At 54.3% G+C, this 20,351-nt stretch overlaps 7 protein-coding genes across 7 annotated transcripts; 3 read left to right on the top strand and 4 right to left on the bottom strand.

Annotated features, from left to right (window-relative positions):
• Positions 1 to 1,938: 1,938 nt before the first annotated feature.
• On the bottom strand, positions 1,939 to 5,107 carry BDP81DRAFT_419342 (P-loop containing nucleoside triphosphate hydrolase protein). The gene is made up of 5 exons (XM_060589764.1): positions 4,949 to 5,107; positions 4,235 to 4,733; positions 3,944 to 4,167; positions 2,424 to 3,914; positions 1,939 to 2,359 (listed from the first exon to the last, which is right to left on the bottom strand). The coding sequence occupies exons 2-5, from the start codon at positions 4,611 to 4,613 to the stop codon at positions 2,303 to 2,305; spliced, it is 2,151 nt and encodes a 716-aa protein (XP_060448704.1). The 5' UTR covers positions 4,614 to 4,733; positions 4,949 to 5,107; the 3' UTR covers positions 1,939 to 2,302.
• Positions 5,108 to 5,195: 88 nt separating this feature from the next.
• On the top strand, positions 5,196 to 7,680 carry BDP81DRAFT_468996 (RanGTP-binding protein). Its single transcript, XM_060594510.1, has 3 exons — positions 5,196 to 5,794; positions 5,847 to 5,881; positions 5,941 to 7,680. Exons 1-3 carry the CDS (start codon positions 5,615 to 5,617, stop codon positions 7,634 to 7,636), a joined length of 1,911 nt encoding a protein of 636 aa, XP_060448703.1. The 5' UTR covers positions 5,196 to 5,614; the 3' UTR covers positions 7,637 to 7,680.
• A 265-nt stretch (positions 7,681 to 7,945) lies between these two features.
• On the top strand, positions 7,946 to 11,727 carry BDP81DRAFT_468995 (SNF2 family domain-containing protein; the record flags this gene model as incomplete). Its single annotated transcript, XM_060594509.1, has 2 exons — positions 7,946 to 11,269; positions 11,338 to 11,727. The coding sequence occupies exons 1-2, from the start codon at positions 8,336 to 8,338 to the stop codon at positions 11,725 to 11,727; spliced, it is 3,324 nt and encodes a 1,107-aa protein (XP_060448702.1). The 5' UTR covers positions 7,946 to 8,335.
• Positions 11,728 to 12,653: 926 nt separating this feature from the next.
• On the bottom strand, positions 12,654 to 15,075 carry BDP81DRAFT_446474 (uncharacterized protein; the record flags this gene model as incomplete). Its single annotated transcript, XM_060592066.1, has 6 exons — positions 12,654 to 13,453; positions 13,512 to 13,736; positions 13,792 to 13,864; positions 13,921 to 14,700; positions 14,795 to 14,955; positions 15,033 to 15,075. The coding sequence occupies 6 exons, from the start codon at positions 15,073 to 15,075 to the stop codon at positions 12,654 to 12,656; spliced, it is 2,082 nt and encodes a 693-aa protein (XP_060448701.1).
• Positions 14,988 to 15,736, bottom strand: BDP81DRAFT_158336 (uncharacterized protein). The gene has a single exon (XM_060581984.1). It carries the CDS (start codon positions 15,670 to 15,672, stop codon positions 15,127 to 15,129), a length of 546 nt encoding a protein of 181 aa, XP_060448700.1. The 5' UTR covers positions 15,673 to 15,736; the 3' UTR covers positions 14,988 to 15,126.
• A 431-nt stretch (positions 15,737 to 16,167) lies between these two features.
• BDP81DRAFT_158283 (uncharacterized protein) lies at positions 16,168 to 16,852 on the top strand. The gene is made up of 2 exons (XM_060581982.1): positions 16,168 to 16,568; positions 16,833 to 16,852. The coding sequence occupies exon 1, from the start codon at positions 16,243 to 16,245 to the stop codon at positions 16,474 to 16,476; it is 234 nt and encodes a 77-aa protein (XP_060448699.1). The 5' UTR covers positions 16,168 to 16,242; the 3' UTR covers positions 16,477 to 16,568; positions 16,833 to 16,852.
• A 507-nt stretch (positions 16,853 to 17,359) lies between these two features.
• BDP81DRAFT_458324 (autophagy-related protein 13-domain-containing protein) lies at positions 17,360 to 20,288 on the bottom strand (the record flags this gene model as incomplete). The annotated part of the gene is made up of 3 exons (XM_060593400.1): positions 17,360 to 19,828; positions 19,900 to 20,001; positions 20,064 to 20,288. The coding sequence occupies 3 exons, from the start codon at positions 20,286 to 20,288 to the stop codon at positions 17,360 to 17,362; spliced, it is 2,796 nt and encodes a 931-aa protein (XP_060448698.1).
• Between the last annotated feature and the right edge of the window lie 63 nt (positions 20,289 to 20,351).

Below are 20,351 nucleotides of genomic sequence, written 5' to 3'. Positions count from 1 at the left end.
AATCGGCACGTAGGTGCCGTCAGCTGTCTCTTCTTTTCCAATGCAAAGAAAGCTGAAACAACGTTCACGATAATAATTAGGAACCCCGAACAACTTTTTCGAGTTCCGATGTCAAGAAGTCGGGACTAATGTGTGCGCGTGCGCGCGCGCGCGTGTCTTGTTAAGCCAGACCCCGCCAACGCATCGCGGCAATGCAATGCGAGCAACGGAAACACCTACCGGTAAAGTTGCCTTGGTCTCCATTCTCATAACATGGCCACCCCCCTACCCCCCCCGGTCTTCCGTAGTCTCTCGATCGGGCTTTCACGGGAACGAGTTACAGTATCTGTATATGTGCAAGGGGGAAAAAGCATTAGCAACATAGCTCTGAATGTAGCTACCATGTACCTACTCGTATGCACAATTTCAACCCATTGGTTTTGGAGCGGGATGAGCCCCGAAATCTGACCCAAAGATGACGTTCAGGTTTGCTGCTACCTCACATCGAGAGCCGCCTGGGCCCCGCTTCAAAACCTCCCCCGTCCCTCCCTCCCTCTAGGTAAATTGCCCCTCCACATAGCCGAGCAAACTCCACCTTCCATTGTCTATCCGTCCGGCTACAAGGTACCTAGGTACCTACGTTAGCGCAGACTACCCCGCGCCCCACGTGCCTTGACCAATGAAAGATGTCCTGGAAGCACAAAGGCTGACCTTCACCTTTGAATTCCGACTTCTCCCGACTCTTTGCTTCGGAATTCCCAGCTTTCTTTCCTCTGTCAGTCTGTCTTTACCAGGTTTTTTGATTGTATCATATTGACCCGAGTTTTGAACTAAACAGAGACGATAGATAGGGAGAAAAAGACAATAGTGTGCGACCGTCATGTCGTATGCAGTTTGTTGCTGTTCCTCCTGCCTCTAGGGCTATAACACAACTCAATGCAGGGGGTGTGGTCAAGCAAAAAGACTCCAGGAGCCACTGGGGCTGAATATTGATCCCATGGCCGTTCCGTCATATTTTGTGTAAATTCCTGTGCCTGAGCATAGAACCCAGGTAACTAACCTAAACCTACCTAGGGAGGGGTGTCTCTTACGAGAATGCTCAATACTTCGCTTTGACGGGTCGTTACTATTACGTACCTAGCTTCGTTCCCCAGAGCCATGTGACGGACAGAAAAAGGAGTCACCGACTCACCTTGCCCAGGCCAAGACTCCTCCAGCCCGTAAAAAAATTCCCAAGCATGGGGTAAGTGGTCACTCGGAACTTGCACGTTTTCAAGATTCTCTGGGGTAATTTGAGGAGGGCGCGGAGGAAGGACAAAAAAAGAAGAATTGAGATTGCAGCATCTCTAGACTCCAGACTCCAGACTTTCTCGTAGACTGACTGGCCTAGCCACTCTAGAGGAGGCTCCCTCCCTCTTCCCACCCAACCCCACGATGCTGCTCCCCGCCAGCCTCCAACGTGACTTGACGGCTCGGAACAAACGTATTACACACCGTGACAACACTGCCATCACGAACAAATGTCACTTGGGAACTGGCACGCCTCCGTTAGGCCGGGTTCTCCCCCCCTTCGGCTCCGCTACGTCTCCACAGTAGATTGCCGTGGTCCGTCACATCTCGGCTCCACAACACGCCAACTTATTCCTTTTTCTGCCCAAATACCCATGTCCTTTAAAGTCGGGGAGGGCTTTGGGGCTCTGGGCCCAAAGATCCTCCCCCCTCCAAGCACGAGAATAACTCGGAGCTGCCGATACCGCGGGGGCGGGGTGGACCATATCTTATCACTCCTCGACTTTTTGTCCGCTGCCACCCGAGGATTGCCCTTATCATCGGAATCTATCGGAAGTCCAAAGAGTTCCATGCAGTCACCTCGGATTCCGTCAATCCTGATTCACGTAGCGGCACATAGCCAGTCGCCCCTTCCGTACACATCACACACACAGGGTCAAAACGTGAAGCCATCATCATGCGCTTGTTTGACAAGGTTTGAGATTGATTTTGAGTTTTAGAACCGTTCTCCCCCCGTCCCTTACCCTCCCTAATCCTCTTTGTTCCGAGAATGCCACGTACGGGGTCTATCATGCCCGAGCCTTTCGCGGCCCGGTTCGTGTCAACGGCATTGGCCGCCCCCTTTTCCCATGACGTCGCGTTATTCTCCTTTTACCACATTTCCGCGCTGCTCTCTATGCATATTGGTCTTGGCCCAGGAACAAGTTCATCATGTTCCTGCGAACGTTCCTTACGCCTGCCATATCCAAGGAAGCGCTCAGCTCCCTTCCTCCGCCTGAAGTCAGCCGTGGGTTTCGTGTCATCTGGTATCAACTTAGGATGTCTCATCCGTAATCAGCTTCGTAATCTTGCCAATGGCAATGGTTTGTCCCTATTCCCCATGTGTGAGTTATCAGGTAAGCCAAAAAAAATCTTGGAATCGAGGCGCAACGAACCTGGTCTCTGAGGGTGAAGCGACCCATCTGCGGGTAGTCCTCGAACTTCTCAATGCACACGGATCCGGCACCGCCAATGACTTGCAGACGAGCGATGATGCTGTCGCCCTTCTTCGCGTGCGAAGGAGGCAGCTTGCTCTTGCGGCCGGTGCCCTTTTGGAGCTTGTGCAGCAGCGCGGCGAAAGTCACCTCTTCAATGGCGGCGTGGACGTGCAGCACACAGTTGAAGCCTGCCGACAAAATGCTCTTGAGCTCCAGAATGCGGATCTGAGCCTCGAACGTCTGGACGTTGTGCACCAAGCGCTTGGGCGAGCACAGGACGAATCCTGGCATGATGTCTTCTTCCTCAATGCCCCTGAGGCGGATGCGGACCTGGTCACCGCACTGCGCAACCTGCACTTCCTCCTCGGTCTCGCCGTACACAGCAGACACATCGATGTTCTGCTTGTTGGGCATCATGACGAGCGACATGCCCTTCTTGATGACACCAGCCTCGATCTTGCCCTCAATCATGGTTCCAAGATCACGGTACTTGCCGGCAACGGCCATCATGAAGGGGGCGTTGACCTTGCGCTCTAGAGCCTTCATGCCGTCGAGGTACTCGAGCAATGAAGGACCGTCGTACCAGTCAGCGATGCCTTTGGCGATTCTCTCCTTGATGTTGATGGATTGCTGGGCGGCGACGGGAATGAAATGGACGTCCGTCTTCAGGTTGTAGCCGGTACCCTTCAAGAACTGAGACAGCTTGGTCGTGCACTCCTGGTAACGCTCGTGGGACCACTCAACGGTGGCATCGTCCATCTTGTTGATAGCAACGATCAACTTGTTGACGCCCTGGGTCTTGGCAAGCATAGCGTGCTCACGGGTCTGGCCGCCACGCTCGAAACCGGTCTCGTACTCTCCTCTACGGGCTGAGATGACCAGAATACCGACATCCGCCTGCGAGGCACCGCCAATCATGTTGGGGACGTACGTCTTGTGGCCGGGGGCGTCGAGGATGCTGTATCGTCGTACGTCCGTCTCGAAGTAACCTCTTCCGACCTCAATGGTCTTGCCCTGTGATCGCTCCTCCTTGTTCAGATCCATGACCCATGAAAGGTACCAAGACGGGTTGCCGATATCCCTGGCCTCCTTCTTGTACTTCTCCATTGTCCGCTCATCAACCATACCAGTGTTGTAGAGGATAGAGCCACCCAAGGTAGACTTTCCAGCATCGACGTGACCGATGAAGATGATGTTGACGTGCTCCTTTCCGTAAATCTCCTTCAGAGTCGCCTCGTCGACATCGGCCGTCTGATCCTTCTGGACGGCGTCGACATCTCTCACGACCTTCTTCTCCGGTCCAGAGGGGCTGGAACGGCCTGAGGAAGGAGCAGGAGAGGTCTTGCCAGACTTAGTGGTGGAAGCACCCGTCTTCTCGATCGCCTTGGAAGCGGTTGCCTTGGCTCCGGCCTCGACTGCGGCCGCAGATGAGGCCTCCTTGGGAGCCTCCTCCTTCTTCTTCTCCTCCTTGGGGGGACAGTGCCGCCGATGGAGAGAACCTTGGCCTTGGGCTTGGGTGCGTCACCGCCGATGCTCAAGACCTTGGCACCTCCTTCACTCTTCACTTCGGGCTGGGGCGCAGCTGCGGGAGCAGGCGTGTTGGAGCCAGAGGCCGGGGCGTCAGTCGGACGCTTAGCGATGGTAGGTGCCGCAGCCTGGGGCTGCTGTTGCTGTTGCTGGCCATATTGGGGGTAGCCTTGACCTGGAAGTTGTTTATGTTAGGGAACTGTCATGGGAGGCAAGATGACTTGTCGATGTCTCAAACATACCGTAGGCTTGCTGCTGCTGCTGCTGGTAGCCCTGCTGGGGGTAACCGCCGCCATAGTTGCCCTGACCATATTGGTTGTATCCTTGCTGGCCGCCATACTGGGGGAAGCCACCTGCACCACCAGCAGCGCCGGGACCACCGTAGCCTTGGCCATAGTATTGCTGGTACTGCTGAGCGTAGCCGCCGTATTGCTGGTTAGGCTGGAAAGCCTGGGCTCCGGGGGTGAAAGAGGAGGCTCCAGGGGTGAAGGAAGAGCCGCCTGGACGGAAGGCACCGGCTTGAGGGTTCTGCTGGTTGAGGTTGAGCTGCTGCTGGGCCTGGCGCGACAGGTTGTCGTCCTGGGCGGATGGGTCGTCTTCCCACGAGTTGAGGTTCGACATTGTGATGGACTGCAGCAGGGCAGCAGATGAATGGATTGTCGAGAAGGTGAGGTGTCGTGTCGTTTGCACGATCGGGAAGCGGAATCGGGGGGAGGGGGGAAGAATGCGGTCAGAGGTGAGCTAGAAGTGGGATGGGTTGTTAACGAGATGCGCCCCGAGAAAGATTTAAAGAGGGGCTGGAGGGTTTATTTTTCCTGCACCTCAGACGTGAACGGCAACCTCTGTGGCGCCAGCCGACCAGTAACAGGAGTGACACAATGGGGGAGGCGAAAGATGAGCAACAATGTAATCTATGGGCAGAGAATGTGACTTGGAGTTGGGCTGGAATGACTCACTTTGTGGGTTGATGACTGCCTCCTGACTTGAAATTCCAAGAAAAATATTCCTGTTCTGCCTCTGGTAGAATTCAGGTCAGATTTCTAGAAGCTTTTCCCGGCCCTCTCAATTTTTCCAATGATATAACGCAGCGGCTCTGTGTCTGCTAGCGTAGAGACCTGACGAACGTTTTGAAGTGCTGGCCCCACCACTTGGCGGGGTTCCTGCCTCGACTTTGGCTCAACACCGCACTGTCCTCATACGGCAGCTGCTCAGAGGTACGTAGCCAATGAGGGGTAATTTGCGCCGCTAAAATCAGTTCTGCCCCTCCCCTGGGCACGTGAGATGCGCGGGGCTGGTGATGGCCTTCGCACTGTGTTATGGATCCCCTCTACCCAATGCAGCCCAGGCGGGCAAGGTACAGCGGTCAGTGGGTGTAGCTACCTTACCGTCCTTGCAGGGCTTCCATGGACTGCTAAGGCTTTGAGATGCGATCCCTTTACTTTTGAGATTCACCTATGGCAATCTGTCTCAGGTATCCCGGTCGATTCATTCATCACCACCTGCAGGGGTTCTTTTCTTTGTTCTCACCTTCATATTGGACTCTACAAACCAACTCATCTTGCTGGCTGGAGACTTAACTCAACATCTGTCCTTCTCCATAGCAGCATGGGACCTGAACAGTCATGGACGCCTTACTTGCGAAGCTGGGAGCCCAGGCAATGAACATGGCCATCAGGTCAGGCATTGCCTTGACCTCGACCTATGCCTTCTCCCAGTGTTCTCGCCTTATGAAAACTGTCGACGATCGAAATGTTCGCTCAGATATCAAGAAGCTCCAGAAGAGACTGGACAGCAAAATCAAGGCAGGAATCACCTCTTCGAACATAGCTTCATATATGCTGACTTGGCTGACAGATCGTCTCTCCTGCAATAGATCTGATAGAGTTCAAGTACGTCAATAACGACTACCTCGACGAGAAGCAGGACTTGTTTACTGACAACCTCTCAGATCAGGCAGAGGCAACGCCTTCTTGGAATCAGCCCTTCCCCTGGCTAAGAGTCTTCGTCGAGACATAGTAGCCCTAGGTCGTCGGGTAGAACAAGCAGCTCAAGCTGGAGAAGCATCACGGGGGTCTTCACGACAAAGTGTCGACTCTGAGAGGCAATTCGAAGAACTGAAAGCAATCATCAAAGACATGAAAGATCTCTTGGCCCAACTGGATAATGATATCCCCCTCTTGCATATGGCCATATCAACATCAGGAGAGAGTCTCAATTCTGCCATGTCCCCTCACATATCGCCTTCGAGGTTCTCGCAAGCAGGAACCTTTCTTACCTATGGCGATAGTCAATTCGCCGTCGATCCTACTCGCCCGGTGCAAATCGGACCCATCTTCACACTGTCAATTTATATGCTGTTCCTCGGTCACTCCTCAAAGGCTGCCGAGGGAAGCAAGCATGCTGGAAACCCGCAAACACATCGAAAAGGCTCTGTCAGCGAAGACGCGCAACCTTACGGTATTGGGGAGGGAGACCGCAAACCGTTGTGGCAAGAGGTCATGCACAAAGCCAGGGTGCGACTATGTCGGACACCTATGGACCATGTTTTCGACTCTGAAGAAGGCTTTCGCCCGGAAACGCCCAAAGATCCAAACTTTGACGAATCAAGGTTCTATGGTTCAAGTCCTTTCGGCATCGGCCAGCGCAACGAGTATGCCTACCACTTGGAAATCATTGAGGACCTAGATGACGGGCGAGCTCATGACGACCTAGACACAGACTCTGCTCCGTATGACGACATCTTGCAGGCTGGAATTCGCGAGTCTATACCGATCTATCAAATATCCAGGATCTTCTACGCCGATACTGGTCGAATTCTCAACATTGGCAGTGACGATGGCGACAATAATCCTGTCTTATTGCTGAAACGGGACGTCCTTGCCAAGCCACCTCTCAAGACTCAAGAGGAAATGATGTCTTTCCAGAATGAACCAGGCTCACCGACACCCTTTAAGGCTGGTAGCGGATCAGAGGACATAGATGAGCAGGATGATATCGATAGACAGCTTCGGGAAGAGAGTGCAGCGCTGATTACGCCTCAAGAACAGCCTGAGCCTCCCGTTCCTCACCCTCGCAGAAGCTTCCCAAGCCACTTGGATCCAGAATGGATGGCCCTGGAGGTTTTCGAAGAGGATGAATCGGATGGCAGCGATACCGAAGACGAAGATGTTGTTGAGGAGCTACCTAGCTTGCCAAGGTTGGCAACGCCTACTTCAGCAAGAGGGTCTCCAAGACCAGCCCTACGAAATCGCACCTCGCTGGACTCGAGACTCATGGCACAGATCCAGAATCTATCTGTGCAGTCATCCCCATTCAATAGAAGCGTGGGATCACCTGCGCCGACACAGCCCTTCTCACAACAGTTGGCAAAGCGTTCGCTGGGCAATTCGGATTCCTTCGCGGCGAGGTCTCCATTTTATGCTGTCGTCACTTCTCTGTCTCTCATGGAGATGCTGATTCGACTGACGAGTTTGCAAGAATTCCAGCAGGCGCCGCATCTCACGATGCACGACCATATTCTGAACTTCTTCTTGGAGGAATCATCGACGACAGGACTTACCGGAGAAGAGCGTTTGAGGGCTCGAACGGAGACGAAAAAGCGTGTTGGTTTTGATCCATACACTGATACCCCATCTAGACATTAGAAACACCTCTGAATTAGACGAAGAAATACATTTGTTTGTTGGCCTTCTAGGGTATAGCCTGTAACCACTGTGTCGACTACCCGACTCGGTGAGACTCGGTGAAGTAAAAATTGACTTGGAGTGCGGGTTAGAGTTCTGCACTGTCCACCAGGTAGTGGGAGTGCACTGTCGCACGAGACCCCTAGCAGCTGCCCCACACTTACGTTGTGGCGTCGCGCTCGTTGCCTGCCCGTTGCTGGGGAGAGTTATGTCATTGCTAAGTATGTGGTACCAACGGCTTTCACATCCCATTCACAATTAGGCATTTCCCCCAACAATCGTATCTATTTACATATTTCGAGCTTCCTGGACGCGATCAGCCACTCTACTACAAAAAGGACGATCCTCACCGAGTTTACCCAGAGTCCTGGCGCTTTATCGATCTCCCTCATGAAACTTCCATGAAGTCGGTACAGCCCACATTCGCTTGTTTTTCTCCCCCTTCTTTTCTGTTTTTCCCTCTGGAATTACCCCTCCAAGAGTCCAACCCGACTGACACCTCCACGTTGAAACTACAGAAAACCAGGCGCCGACTTCTCCTTCCAGCCCAGAAACACGATTTCTTCTGAGAGACCCTCCGATCTCTCTCCGTCTTATTGCGAACAAATACTGCATTCCGGCAATAATCTCGAAGACAGCCCACGGCTGCGCTATACACTCATGGTCAACCAAAGGAACCCGGCCAGAGGCCCTTTGCGCCCGGTCAATCCTAACGAGGATTCGCAATCATCAACCAGCCATGAGCTTCCCAAGATGGGCAGCTCGAGCAAGGAATCCCGCGGTGCCTCCCATTTGCTTTCACGAGCTCAAAGTTCGGACTCGAATTCGTTCGACCCCGATGATCTTGCCGCCCAAGTCGGATCCATGCGTTTGTCAACAACGCCAAAGTCGAAAGCTCCTGCAGCGATCCCAAATTCGTCTGCGAGGCGCAACCCGCCAGCCTACCGCCAAACGAGTCCTGACCTGGTCGAAATATCCCGCAACGACTTCAAGCCGCCACCTCGACCAGTTCCGAAGGAGAGCGAACCAAGCTCCCAACACGAGCACTCCTTACTGCACTCCGATGCGTTGGAGTCATTCTTCTCGGATGTCAAGCGTCACGATCCTTTCCACTCTTCGTCCTCACAGCCTGTTTTTGGCCATCCTACCAAGATTCTGTCCTCTCTTAAGCAGAAGGCAACAGGCATTTTCAATGAGAGGAGGTCGCGCCCGGAGCATCACCGACCTCAGCAGATGGCTATTCCATCAGTTCCTCTCTACCAAGACAGGAAACCTGAGCCGCCCACATTATACAGCTCCATAGGCCCTGACGCCAACCCCTCGACCTTTAGACCCACCACAATCTTTGGAGAAAACGAGTTCTGGACAGACCCCGCGAAGGCATCGTCCGATCTGAAGGCTTTGTTGGAGGGCGGAATGGAGTCAGAGGATGAAGATGAAGAAAAGGAGGAAGGCGAAGCCACGAATGATGGTACCGTGGAGGGCCTCAAAGTGAAGCTCCTGCCTCACCAGGTTGAAGGCGTGGAGTGGATGCGAGGTCGCGAGCTCGGTCCGGTCAAGAAGGGCAAGGTACCTAAAGGCGGTATTCTGGCGGACGACATGGGTCTTGGCAAGACTCTTCAGACCATTTCCCTGATACTCGGCAACCAAAAGCCCAACAAGGACGAAAAGGGCTGGAAGAAGCATTTCGACGGCATCGAGAAGACAACGCTCGTGGTTGCACCTCTGGCCTTGATCAGGCAGTGGGAGGCGGAGATCAAAGAGAAGGTGACCAAGTCGCATGGGCTCAAGGTCTGTGTTCATCACGGACCTCAACGCACCAAGAGATTCAAGGACCTCGCATTGTACGACGTTGTGGTCACAACCTACCAAGTTTTGGTTTCCGAATGGGGCCACTCCTCCGAAGATGAGAAGGGTGTCAAAGCAGGCGCCTTCGGCCTCCACTGGTGGCGAGTCGTGCTCGACGAGGCACACACTATCAAGAACCGTAACGCCAAGTCCACGAAAGCCTGTTACGCCCTGCGTTCAGAGTACCGATGGTGCCTTTCAGGAACCCCGATGCAGAATAACTTGGAAGAGCTACAGTCCCTCATCAAGTTCCTCCGCATCAAGCCGTATGATAACCTCAAGGAATGGAAAGAGCAGATCGAGAAGCCCCTCAAGAATGGTCAGGGCCATGTGGCAATTGGTCGGCTTCACAGTCTTTTGCGATGCTTCATGAAGCGGCGCACGAAGGAAATTCTCAAGGAAGACGGTGCCCTCAACCCTGGCGGCAAGCCAACCAAAGAAGGCGAGAAGTCTACTACCGGCTTCAAGGTCACGGAGCGCAAAGTCGTCACAGTTGCCACGAAATTCTCCCCAGCAGAGCGTCGTTTCTACACGCGACTGGAAGCTCGAGCCGACAAGAGCATCGAGCAAATGCTTCAGGGAAAGATCAATTATGCTAACGCCTTGGTTCTGCTTCTGCGGCTCAGACAAGCTTGCAACCACCCAAAGCTGCTTGAAGGCAAGCTCGAAAAGGACAGGGAGGCGTTGTCCGATGCCGCCCCAAAGACCGCGCGTGGAGACATCGACTCTCTTGCTGAAATGTTTGGCGGAATGGGCATAGCTTCAAGAAAATGTGACGTCTGCGGTCGTGAATTGTCGCGAGACGAAGCCAGTAACGGCAAGGACACCTGCCAGGAGTGTCGCGAAGACCTGGCGTATTTCAACGAGCACGAGACGCCAAAGCCAAAGAAACAAAAGAAGCAGAAGAGCAGCATCAAGAAGGTGGTGCGGAAATCTTTGGGAGGAGATGCTGAAGAGGAAAGCCCGTATAAGCCCAAGGCCAGGAGACCCAGAAACAGGAACGTCGTCGTCGATAGTGATGACGAGGAGGCGGACGGTAGCTGGCTCGTACCCGAGGACCAGCAGGGTCAACTGCGGATGGGCAAGGCCGGCAGCGAAGAAGATGAGAATGCCGAGGGAGGTGGCGAGTGGATTGGCAAGGATGACTCCAAGCACGATTCCGACGACGACGACGACGACGACAGCGAGCTCGACAGTTTTGTCGTCAAGGATGACAAAGGAAAGCACGGTCGGGATAGCGACCAGATTGACGTCTCCGACGACAGCCTCCTCTCAATAGGAGCGATAGCATCGCAAGTCAAGGAGGAGAAACTCAGATCCTCGCAGTCGCGCGTTTCGGACTCGGAGACTGATTCGGAAGAAGACACGGGCGTAGACGAATCGGAGCTCCATTCCGACAAGGACAACGACTACGACCCTGCGGGCAAGGCATCCAAGGTCCTGGCCTCGGCCAAGATTCGCGAGATGATGCAGATCCTCCACAAGGAGGCCCGCAAGCACAAGTTCATCGTCTTTTCGCAATTCACGTCCATGATGGACCTCGTCGAGCCCTTTTTCCGCAAGGACGGGCTCAAGTTCACCCGGTACGACGGCAGCATGAAGAACGACGAGCGCGAGGCTAGTCTGGACCGTCTCCGCAACGACAAGAACACGCGCATTCTGCTCTGCAGTTTGAAGTGCGGTAGCTTGGGTCTCAACTTGACTGCGGCGACTCGTGTCATCATCCTAGAGCCTTTCTGGAATCCCGTAAGTTTCGCCTCCGTGTTCTTAACCCCCTTTCAAGATTTGACCGCCATACTGATTCCATTTTCTAGTTCGTCGAGGAACAAGCCATCGACAGAGTCCACCGCCTCACCCAGACCGTCGACGTAATCGTCTACAAGCTCACCGTGGAGAACACGGTCGAGGAGCGCATCCTCGCGCTGCAAGACAAGAAGCGTCTCCTCGCCGAGACGGCCATCGAGGGCGGCATGAAGAAGGACGCCTTCAAGCTCGGGTTCAAGGAGATTATGGACCTGTTCCGGCGCAACGACTCTGCTGCGCCGCCCAGCCTCGGTGATGCATTCCCCGACCCGTCCTCCGTATCCCAACCCGCATCGGCGAGAACGAGTAGGCAGGGGTCGCCTGAATCTGGCGGCTTGGTGGCGGCGGGGAAGAAGAAGGCGAAGAAGCCTGAGCATGAGATGTTTGGGAGGCGGTGGTGAAAGAAAAAAAAGCTGGATATTTGCTTTTGCTGTGCAGACTTGGGCGTACCGAGGAGTAGGGCGGAAAACGTTGGCTTATCGTGAGGGAGGGAGGCAGTGTGTATGTATGTGTTTTTAGGAGTTGTGTAACATGTGTAGATGGCGGCTCTCATCCCTAGAGCCCAGGACCATTGGAGTTGACAGGATTCTTTCTTCATTCTCACGATACGACAATGGAAAATAAACACTGAAACATGGAACATACGTTTGGATCAAGCACTATCAGAAGAGCTACTCCGTAGTCCAATTTCATCGGTAAGACTACTTACTGCCTACCGATGGGCCATCACCAAGAGGCGCAAGGAATAACTTGTCACCTAGAAGAAGAGTCTCCCAGTAATGGCTGCAAGATCACATCAGGTCAGTGCTGGATATGGAAAGGTGATACTTGGGGGTCAATAGTGTTCAAATGAACTCCCTTTCCTGCCTGTCCTTCACTTTGCAACACATTGCTCGCAATAGCGAGCTTATAATAGGAACCTGGAATACACCAATGACGAGGCGAGATAGTGTACAGATTTCGAGTATTATTTACCCTCCCCATCCCCATTCATTCCCTTGCTTTCTACCTTGACTACGGTAAGTCTCCCTCCTCACAATCGACAAACTGCCCGCCATGCCGGGTATGATGCCCCTCTCTGCATGGGCTTCGCAACTCCCCAAAAAGCTGGCCTTCGTCTTCCTGAATTTCAACCAATACGATTGACTACTACACAACTTTGCATGGCCCCGAGAGGACGGCCGATAATGCCCAAGATACCCTCCCAGACACAGTGAATAAAAGTCATTAAAAATATCGAATGTACTCCGCCCAACAGAATGGCCCACGACCAAACTAACTACCTCATCCCCTTGATGTCAAGGCCGCTACTGCCCCGTCTTCGCGTCTAGTACACGCCACTCTGTCGATAGTAGTCCGCAGCGGGCGGTGCGCTCGGCCCATCGGCACCACCGCCGGGCGGAACATACGCTCTGTACTGCGGCTGTGATGGTCCCTGGCTCGGAAGACTGTTTCTAGCATCGTAGGCCGCGCCACCAGGCTGTAGGGGCGGCGGTGTCATCACTTCAGATCGGCCGCCACCAGCAATAGGCGGAGCCGCTCCAGTCGGTACGGGCGGTGGTGCCTGAGTAGGGGCACTGACGTAGTTATCCTGCCTCTGAGCTCCTGGCGGTTGATAGCTCTGGTACTGTGGCTGGTGGTGCTGTTGCGGCGGTTGTTGAGGCGGTTGTGAGGGCTCTCCGGCTGGTGGTGCCGATGGTTGGAATGACGAAGGTGCTGGAACGGTCGAGTTACCTACGACGGGGCTACTGTTATTGTAGTCGTCTTGGGAATATACTGAGGATGTGTATGTTGCAGCAGAGCTCGGGTTGTGGGTAGCAATGGGCGAGTCGTAGACAGAGGTTGCCAGCTCCTGGGGGCCGTAGGTGCTCTGTGGCCTTCCTTGGTTAGGAGGCACAGAGTATGCGGAATACGTGTTGGCTGGCGGTGGCGACGAGGTGTTGATCGGCGGCACCTGTGCCTTACCCGTGGATGGAATACGCTGGTCACGCGGGGGATACTGTTGCGGCTGATGGTGAGGCGGTGCTGAAGGGACCTCTGCACCGGCTACGTAGAAAGGAGCAGGCGTTGACTGTGCCGGACGCTGGAAGTTCGGCGAGGGCGTAGACTGAGGGTATTGAGGTTGTTCTATGTACAAACTAGTTAAACTTGGTGCGCTTGGAAGAAGGCAATCAAGGTAGTTCACCTTGGGGTGCTGGAGTATAGTATCTCTGCTCCTGCTGCTGCTGTTGCTGGGGAGGACCCTGGGGAGGATAGCCCGCCCCTGGTCCGCTTGGGTACCCGCCGGGACCGGGTCTCATGGCATACTGGTGGTAACTAGGCTGAGGAGGATGCGACATGGACGACTCCAAGAGAGACTCGTAGTCGCGGCGAGCCTTGATGAACTTCTCATTCAGCTGTGTAAAGTCATCTACACATCTTGGTCAGTATAAGCAGCATAGACAAGTGAGTGGGGCATCTCTGACCCTTCTTCTGGGAGTACTTCTCAATAAGCCTGATCAGCTTCGGCCTGATGGCCAGCGTTTGGTGGTAGAGCTTCTGTGCGACGACTTGTTAGTACCGGGTCAGGTTGAGATGACGCCCGTAAGACTTACCGATATCTCCTCGTTATCCTCTTCTCTCGGCGCCGTGTTGGACGTGCTCAAAAGCGTGAGCAGCTTCTCGACATTCTTGATCTCTGCAAACACCTCGGCCTCCATCTGCGCCTCACGCGCCAGCTCATCGGGAGTCGGATCTGTGAGCTTCTCGACGTAGTTGAGGGGGAAGATTCCCGTCTTCCCCTTGAGCGAGCCCCGCCACCAATCCTTGTAAACCGACTCGAGGACTGCAATAACATCGCCCTTCTTAAACTCGAGTTCACCCGGCTCGGAAGGAACGAAATCGTATAATGCTCGCACCCTTGACACCGTGGCAGCCGTCGTGCCAGCAGGTACGGGTGTAGAGTGAACTTGGGGCTGTGCCGCGGCCTGTGTCGAGGATCCAGCGGCGGCGGCAGAGGAGGACGGACCGACGCTCGACTCGGCAGGCGCCTTCTTCTTTTCCTCCTCTTGCAGCGACAACTTCAAGGCCATCTGAAGCTCGTCGTCCTCCTTCTGGCGATCGAGGTCGGTCAGGCCGGTCTTCTGGGGCGCCGAGGGAGCCTGCAAGGTCGGGTTGTTCTGCTTGAGGCGGAAGTATGCGTCATACATGATGCCGAGATCGGGGTCCTTGCTAAACATGTCGGACCACTCCTTCATGCGCTCGAGGATCTTGGCCTTGACCTGGGTGTGGGTATTACGGTCGTTTGCGAGTTTCAACATGGCGTCAGTGAAGGCTCGGCTTGAGAGCTCGCGGTGCATATTCTTGCCACAGTTCTGGCTGAGAGCATTCGCAAGCTATTGCGCAGGAAGAGGGGTAAGGTCAGCCATAAATTCAATATACCAGGAAGGGTGCGGCAGCTATGGGCCGGGGAGGAGAAGGTCAACTCACCTCGAGGGTGTAGAGTTGGACATTGGCATTGCGGTGGGCGAGACGCTTGATCATTGCCTGTACGACCTCTTTGGGGCCATTTGCATCGCTGCCTACGCGGTCGCAGACCTCGATAATAGCTCCCCAGTCTTCTGATGTCAGGTTCTCGTCGGTGGCCTTGGCTAGATGACGCAAGATGGATAGGTTAGCGACGTTGGGCGAGCGATACTCGTTTGATTTCCAAAGGTTGCACACGTACCGACGCCCTCGTCAAAGGGACCAGCTGCGGCAGCTCGAAACATGTTGGTTAGAAGCTGTGAGCCGCTGCGGATGCTGTGTAGTGACGGGCGGGATCAAGAAGCTGTCTTGTTTCGAGTGATTTCAATATATTGGGGGGTTGCGCTTGTGGCAAGAAGATGCCTGGAGCGGGCAGAGCGGTGGACTGCGTCAGACGAGGTTCCAGTTGTCGTTGGGCTGCGCGAATGCAATGCGATGGATTGCAATGTTGAGTGGTATGAGAGTATTCGTGTACGGCGGAGTGAAAGGCGCTCGAATGTTGGCCGGGTCGTGTAGGTTGGACTTTCTTGGAGCCTGGGTTGGCGGAGTTGAAGGTCGTTGGGTAGGTGTTTGGGGAGGGTCGTCTCGGTGAGGTGGGTATGTCGCGCGGATGTGTGTGTGTGTGTGCTGAGGCGAAGCGTGAACCCGAGGGAAAGGAAGGTGATGGATAAGGTCGCCAAGGTTGAGGTAATCAGTGACGGGTACGTAAGTGCGTAAGTGCTGAGGCAACACCCGGCAGAATCTTGCAGTCGTCGTCCTTTACCTCTGCAGCTCTGGTGTAAAGTAAAGTAAGCAGCTAATGTAAGGCAAGTAATAAGGTAATAGGTGTCGGCAGCTTGCATCCGTCGCTATGGAACTCCATGGCAAGGCAAGGTATTCAGGCAGGCAAGGTGAGGTCGGGTACCTTTGGGGAGAAGGTCCCAGGGAAACATGGCACGCCTGGGCACCTGGGCTGGGAGGTGGCCATGCCGCCATCCATGGGCTGTCACAGGGTCCGGACCACTAGTCCCGTCCACCACGAGCCCCCGCCAGGTGTGAGCACTGAGCTTCTCTTCTTCAGTTTTCTTAACGTGCGGGGGGAGGGGGATGATGCTCCATGTACCTATTGCATGCAAATACAGTAAGATAGTGACATGCCTCGGTGTAAGGAAAGGCAAGTTATGTTGCGGTGCAGGGGTACTACCACCAAAGTACGCCTTGGAGAGCCCGAAAGAGAGACGACCCCCGTCGTCATCACGACTTAATTAACCAAGGGAAATCCAACAGGGGGGGCTGAGCTCGTTTCGCCCACGACTTACGCGGACTTGCTCCTCTGCCACACACAGTGACCCGCGGTCTAGCAGCAAACAGTCCCCATTTACACTGTAATATTGTTGCACCGCCACACGTGTGGAGGAGAGACAGCCAAAAGCATGCGTAACCAACCGCGTGGGCCTCTGGTTCTTTTGTTGCCTTGCAGGCTTCGCTCTTCTTTTTCGCTTTTCGCTGCCCAATTGGCGACGATGGCTTCTTCGATTCAAATTAACTCTACGGATCCTGATTCCGTCTTTGAGCCAAAAAGTTCTGCGACCTGCCTTCTTGGTCCCGAGTCGGGTCATCGTCCTCTCTTTGCTCCACCACGGGTTCTTGCGTTTATTTTACTTTAGCCTCTTTTTTAGTCTACAATGAAGCATCTTCAACCCGCTGCCTAAAATAGCTACAAATCTCTTCTTCTTCTATGTACCCATGTTAGATGGTAGTAGGTATTCACTCACAGTCGCTTCCCTTACTTCCCATTTCTTACCACGAAACCTTGAGACAGATCACGATGCCATTCGGTGATCGCATTCTTCCGTCACAAGAGGCATAAAGGTGCCAGAAGTGAGCAAGAAAGAAGAAAAACAGGATGAGAAATTAAGCAATAATCCCCATTTTACAACACAACGTCAGTATTGCGTGCGCCACATCATCACGGCCTGCGGGGAACGCAACCCGGAACTAACTTGCCAACCAACGGGACCAGTAACGACGTCAAGCCACATCCAGACCTCTGACACCCCTGGATCTTCCTTTATGCTTCTTCGTTTTCCAAGCTCAACCCTCATGCAACGGGGATACCTGATACTCAGGACTCAGGATTATGTGTAGGTATGCATGCCAGTCTTTGTGCATTCTCTATCGTATCTGTACTATGTCCTTGGTTCCCCAAGGTGCTCCCCGCCGTCTCTGCCGGCACGGGGAATTGTCTTGACCATTCCGATTCCATCCAACGCCATGAATCCCTCTCTCATACCCATTGATATATATTTAGAAAATGGGAGAAGAGGGGAGTAGAAAAAGGACCGTTTCGATGACACCTTTCTGCCGGACCTGCCCTCAGGTCCTCCTGAGCCTCGTAGGCATATGGGGAAAAAAAGAAGAAGAAAAAAGCGCTCGTGTCATCCAGCCCAAGTAGACCCAGTAAAAGAGATGGGCCCGATGCGATTCCTGATCATCTTCAGCAAATATGCTTGTGAAAGCCGTCCTTCGTCATCACTGCGAGCACCATGCTCACCACCCCCTCCGACTGATGCCGCGAGGTTCAAAGTCAGCTCGACTGCCGGATCCAGATCCAATGTTACCACCACCCCGTCCCTCCTCCAGACTTCTCCGCGACTGTGCGTCCATTTCTGACATATCGAAAAGGAGTGGCTCCTCGTCCATCAAGTCGTTCTCGCCGCGTCCGTACCGTCCAATGGATCCCGTAAAGCTGCCTCTGGAGGACTGAGGAGGCGTCTGGCCTCGTCCACCCGTGGATGGCATGCCAGCGTACCGGCGCCTGCCAAATGGCGAACTGGATGGCGCGACGGCCATCAATCCACCTGGAGGTTTGGATCCTTCCGATGAACCCTGCCTCATCATCTCTGCCGATCCTGATGATGGGATATCTGGTGTCGGCTGCAGCGAAGCCCCTGCTCGGCGAGATGCAGACTCGGCTTCTGTCTGCCTTCCCAACAACATGCTGAGCGTGGGCGGCTCGCGGTCCTCTGCGCCCAAGCTGATGCTGCGATTGGCGGCGAAAGCCAAGTCCCCGTCCTCATCGTCGGCCATTGCGCGGTTTTGCTGTGCCACTGAGCTAGACCGTCTAGGGTGAGTCCCGATTCTGGGAGAGATGGGTATGTCAATGGCAGTGGTCCCATCCTGGGTGATGGTGTCCTCTCTAGGCATCTGCGTGTTCTCCGCACTGGGATTGGTACGGTCGCTCCGAGGCTGGCTTGTGTTGTAGTTGATGATTGAGTTCTCGCTCAATCGTGAAGGTACAGCAGGCGTATGAGGGGTGTGAGGAGAGAGAGGCTTTCCAGGCGAGGAGGAAACGGATACCGATGCTGGCGCAGCCATGCTTGGCACATTGGACAGCTGTCGACTGGATGAGCTCGAGGAGCGCTGCATTTGTATTGACGAAGTCATCGAGTCCGTAAGCGCCTGGTTCGACTCCTTCATGAGGTGGAATTTCGAAAGCTGGGCGACTGTTCGATTCGTCGCGCCTTCGCCGTTCTTGCCTGATTCAAAGCTCTTGAGCGTCTTTTTGCTGTCCAGCGCCTTCAAAAATTCCGAGATCTGATCGTCATCCGTTTGAAGCGATCCAGAGCTGCCGCCTGCACCAGCCTCTGCTAGGAGACCGGAACCTGGCTGTGCCACTGACGAGGATAAGCTTTGTCGACCGCTGCTGCCTTGCTCATCATCTCCGGCTTTGCTAGCGCCGCCAAATGATAAGCGTCCTTTGCGATGAGTAAAGCTGCTGCTATACCGACTTGTCGAAGATGGCCGAGGCGAGCCCACTACGGCTGTTTCGGCCGGTGGAGGGCCACCTCGGAGGGTGGCAGGCATTCCTGCTGTCAGTGATGTCCGATTGCGAGGTTGTGTGAGGGCATTGAGTGCCGCCGCGCGTGAGATGGGAGATGCGGGAGATTCGGAATCCAGTGTTCGAGGGACGGGAGATCCAGACAGCGACCCAGCTTTGAATGGCTGGAATGAGACGGACGGACGTCGGCCACTGCTACTGAAACCTTTCATAGAAGGCCTTGTTGCGAGACCAGTAACGGGTAACGAGTTTGGAGGGTTCAGCTCGTTGCCCGTGGGAGCAGATCCAGGCGGAGAGCTCGTATCAGATCCGGGGGGCTTCACAGCCTTGAGAGCTGATATAGGACTGGTGCCCAAAGCTCCCTCGCCGTGAAAGGTTGAGAGACTGCCGTAGGTCTGGTGCATATCTGCAAGGGTCCGGCTCCTTCTATGAGACGGAAGAGAACCCACCTCGGGGTCGTTTCGTCGGGTGCTTGATGTCCGCTGAGGCAGTGATGGCTTGAAGAAGTTCTCGTCAACGCCCATGAAGCGCGAGCTCAACAGCGCTTCTGAATCGTCCACCCTGAAGTTACACTCATTCCTGTAAGTGACAGATGCATAGAATCGACCAACGGGTACCTCCAAATCGCCAAATACGTAGTCGGTAACGACATCCGGGCGGCCATCGTACAACGGGTGCCTAAGCCGGTCGATGCCGCCGGTGTCTAATTCGCCGGTTCGGACACGACAACGGGGTTCCAATGAAGGATGGACACCTTTTGTTGCAGATGCTTGAGAGAACTTCCAAGCAGGAAGAATCCTAGTTGCAACGAAGAGAGACCGAAAGAAGACGATGCTCTTTTTGTAGATGGTTGGCAGTATTGGGCCAAAATCGTCCGGGTCGGTTGTGGGAAATGTCTTGAGCTCGATGCGCCATCTTTCTAGTATCACCTCCGTATTCCTCTTTGTGGGCAGAGAGCGGCCGTCATCGCTCGAATCAGATGAATTGAGAGCTTCCATCACGTCCCATCTCTTACCATTTTCGTCCACAATAACCAGGCTCTGGCTAGGGGTTAAACGTGATGTATCGAGATAGGTTTCGATAATGAGGGGCATGGGCTTATTCTCGTAGCTACCGCAGTTACGCCAAATGCGAAGCTCCTCTTTGAAGTCGTCGAATTCTTCCGTCTCGATTTGAAACTAAGGGGGCACAGGCGTCAGTACCTAGCTGTGCGAGCGAAACCAGATATCGCAGACGAGCCAGCACTTACCCATTTGTTCAGTTTCTTGTTCCCAGAGCCACGAGCTGCATATATGGGCTTAAGGTTCAACCGCGATTGCAATATTAGTGATGCAGCCTTGGTGTGAAAGTTCTGCGCTCACGTTAGCAGCCGAGCCTCGCTGTGGCACCTTTCGACCTCTGTTTCGTACACACCTGAATTATCTGATCCAACTTTTTGACGGCATCTGCCGAAACGGCACCTGGCGGCGTCTCGATGGTGGGTGACGCTGCAGCAGAATCGCGACCAGACGCTCCCGAACCAGCTCTTTCCCGTGTGCCAAACATTCCTTCTCTCGGGTTGTTCGTTCTTGTGGGATTCGTCTGGGGCGCAGAAGCGGGGGAGGAGACCCGTGGGGCGGGTCGAGCTTGTTGATGCATCTCGTCTGGCGGATTGCGGCGCCAAGGGCAAGTCTAGGACAAGATTGATCTGAAGAGCCGCCG

This window comes from Colletotrichum phormii (genome assembly GCF_030913505.1).
Source record: "Colletotrichum phormii strain CBS 102054 chromosome Unknown BDP81scaffold_4, whole genome shotgun sequence".
In the NCBI taxonomy this organism is placed as follows: domain Eukaryota; kingdom Fungi; phylum Ascomycota; class Sordariomycetes; order Glomerellales; family Glomerellaceae; genus Colletotrichum; species Colletotrichum phormii.
This window is presented reverse-complemented; position numbering and strand designations above follow the sequence as displayed.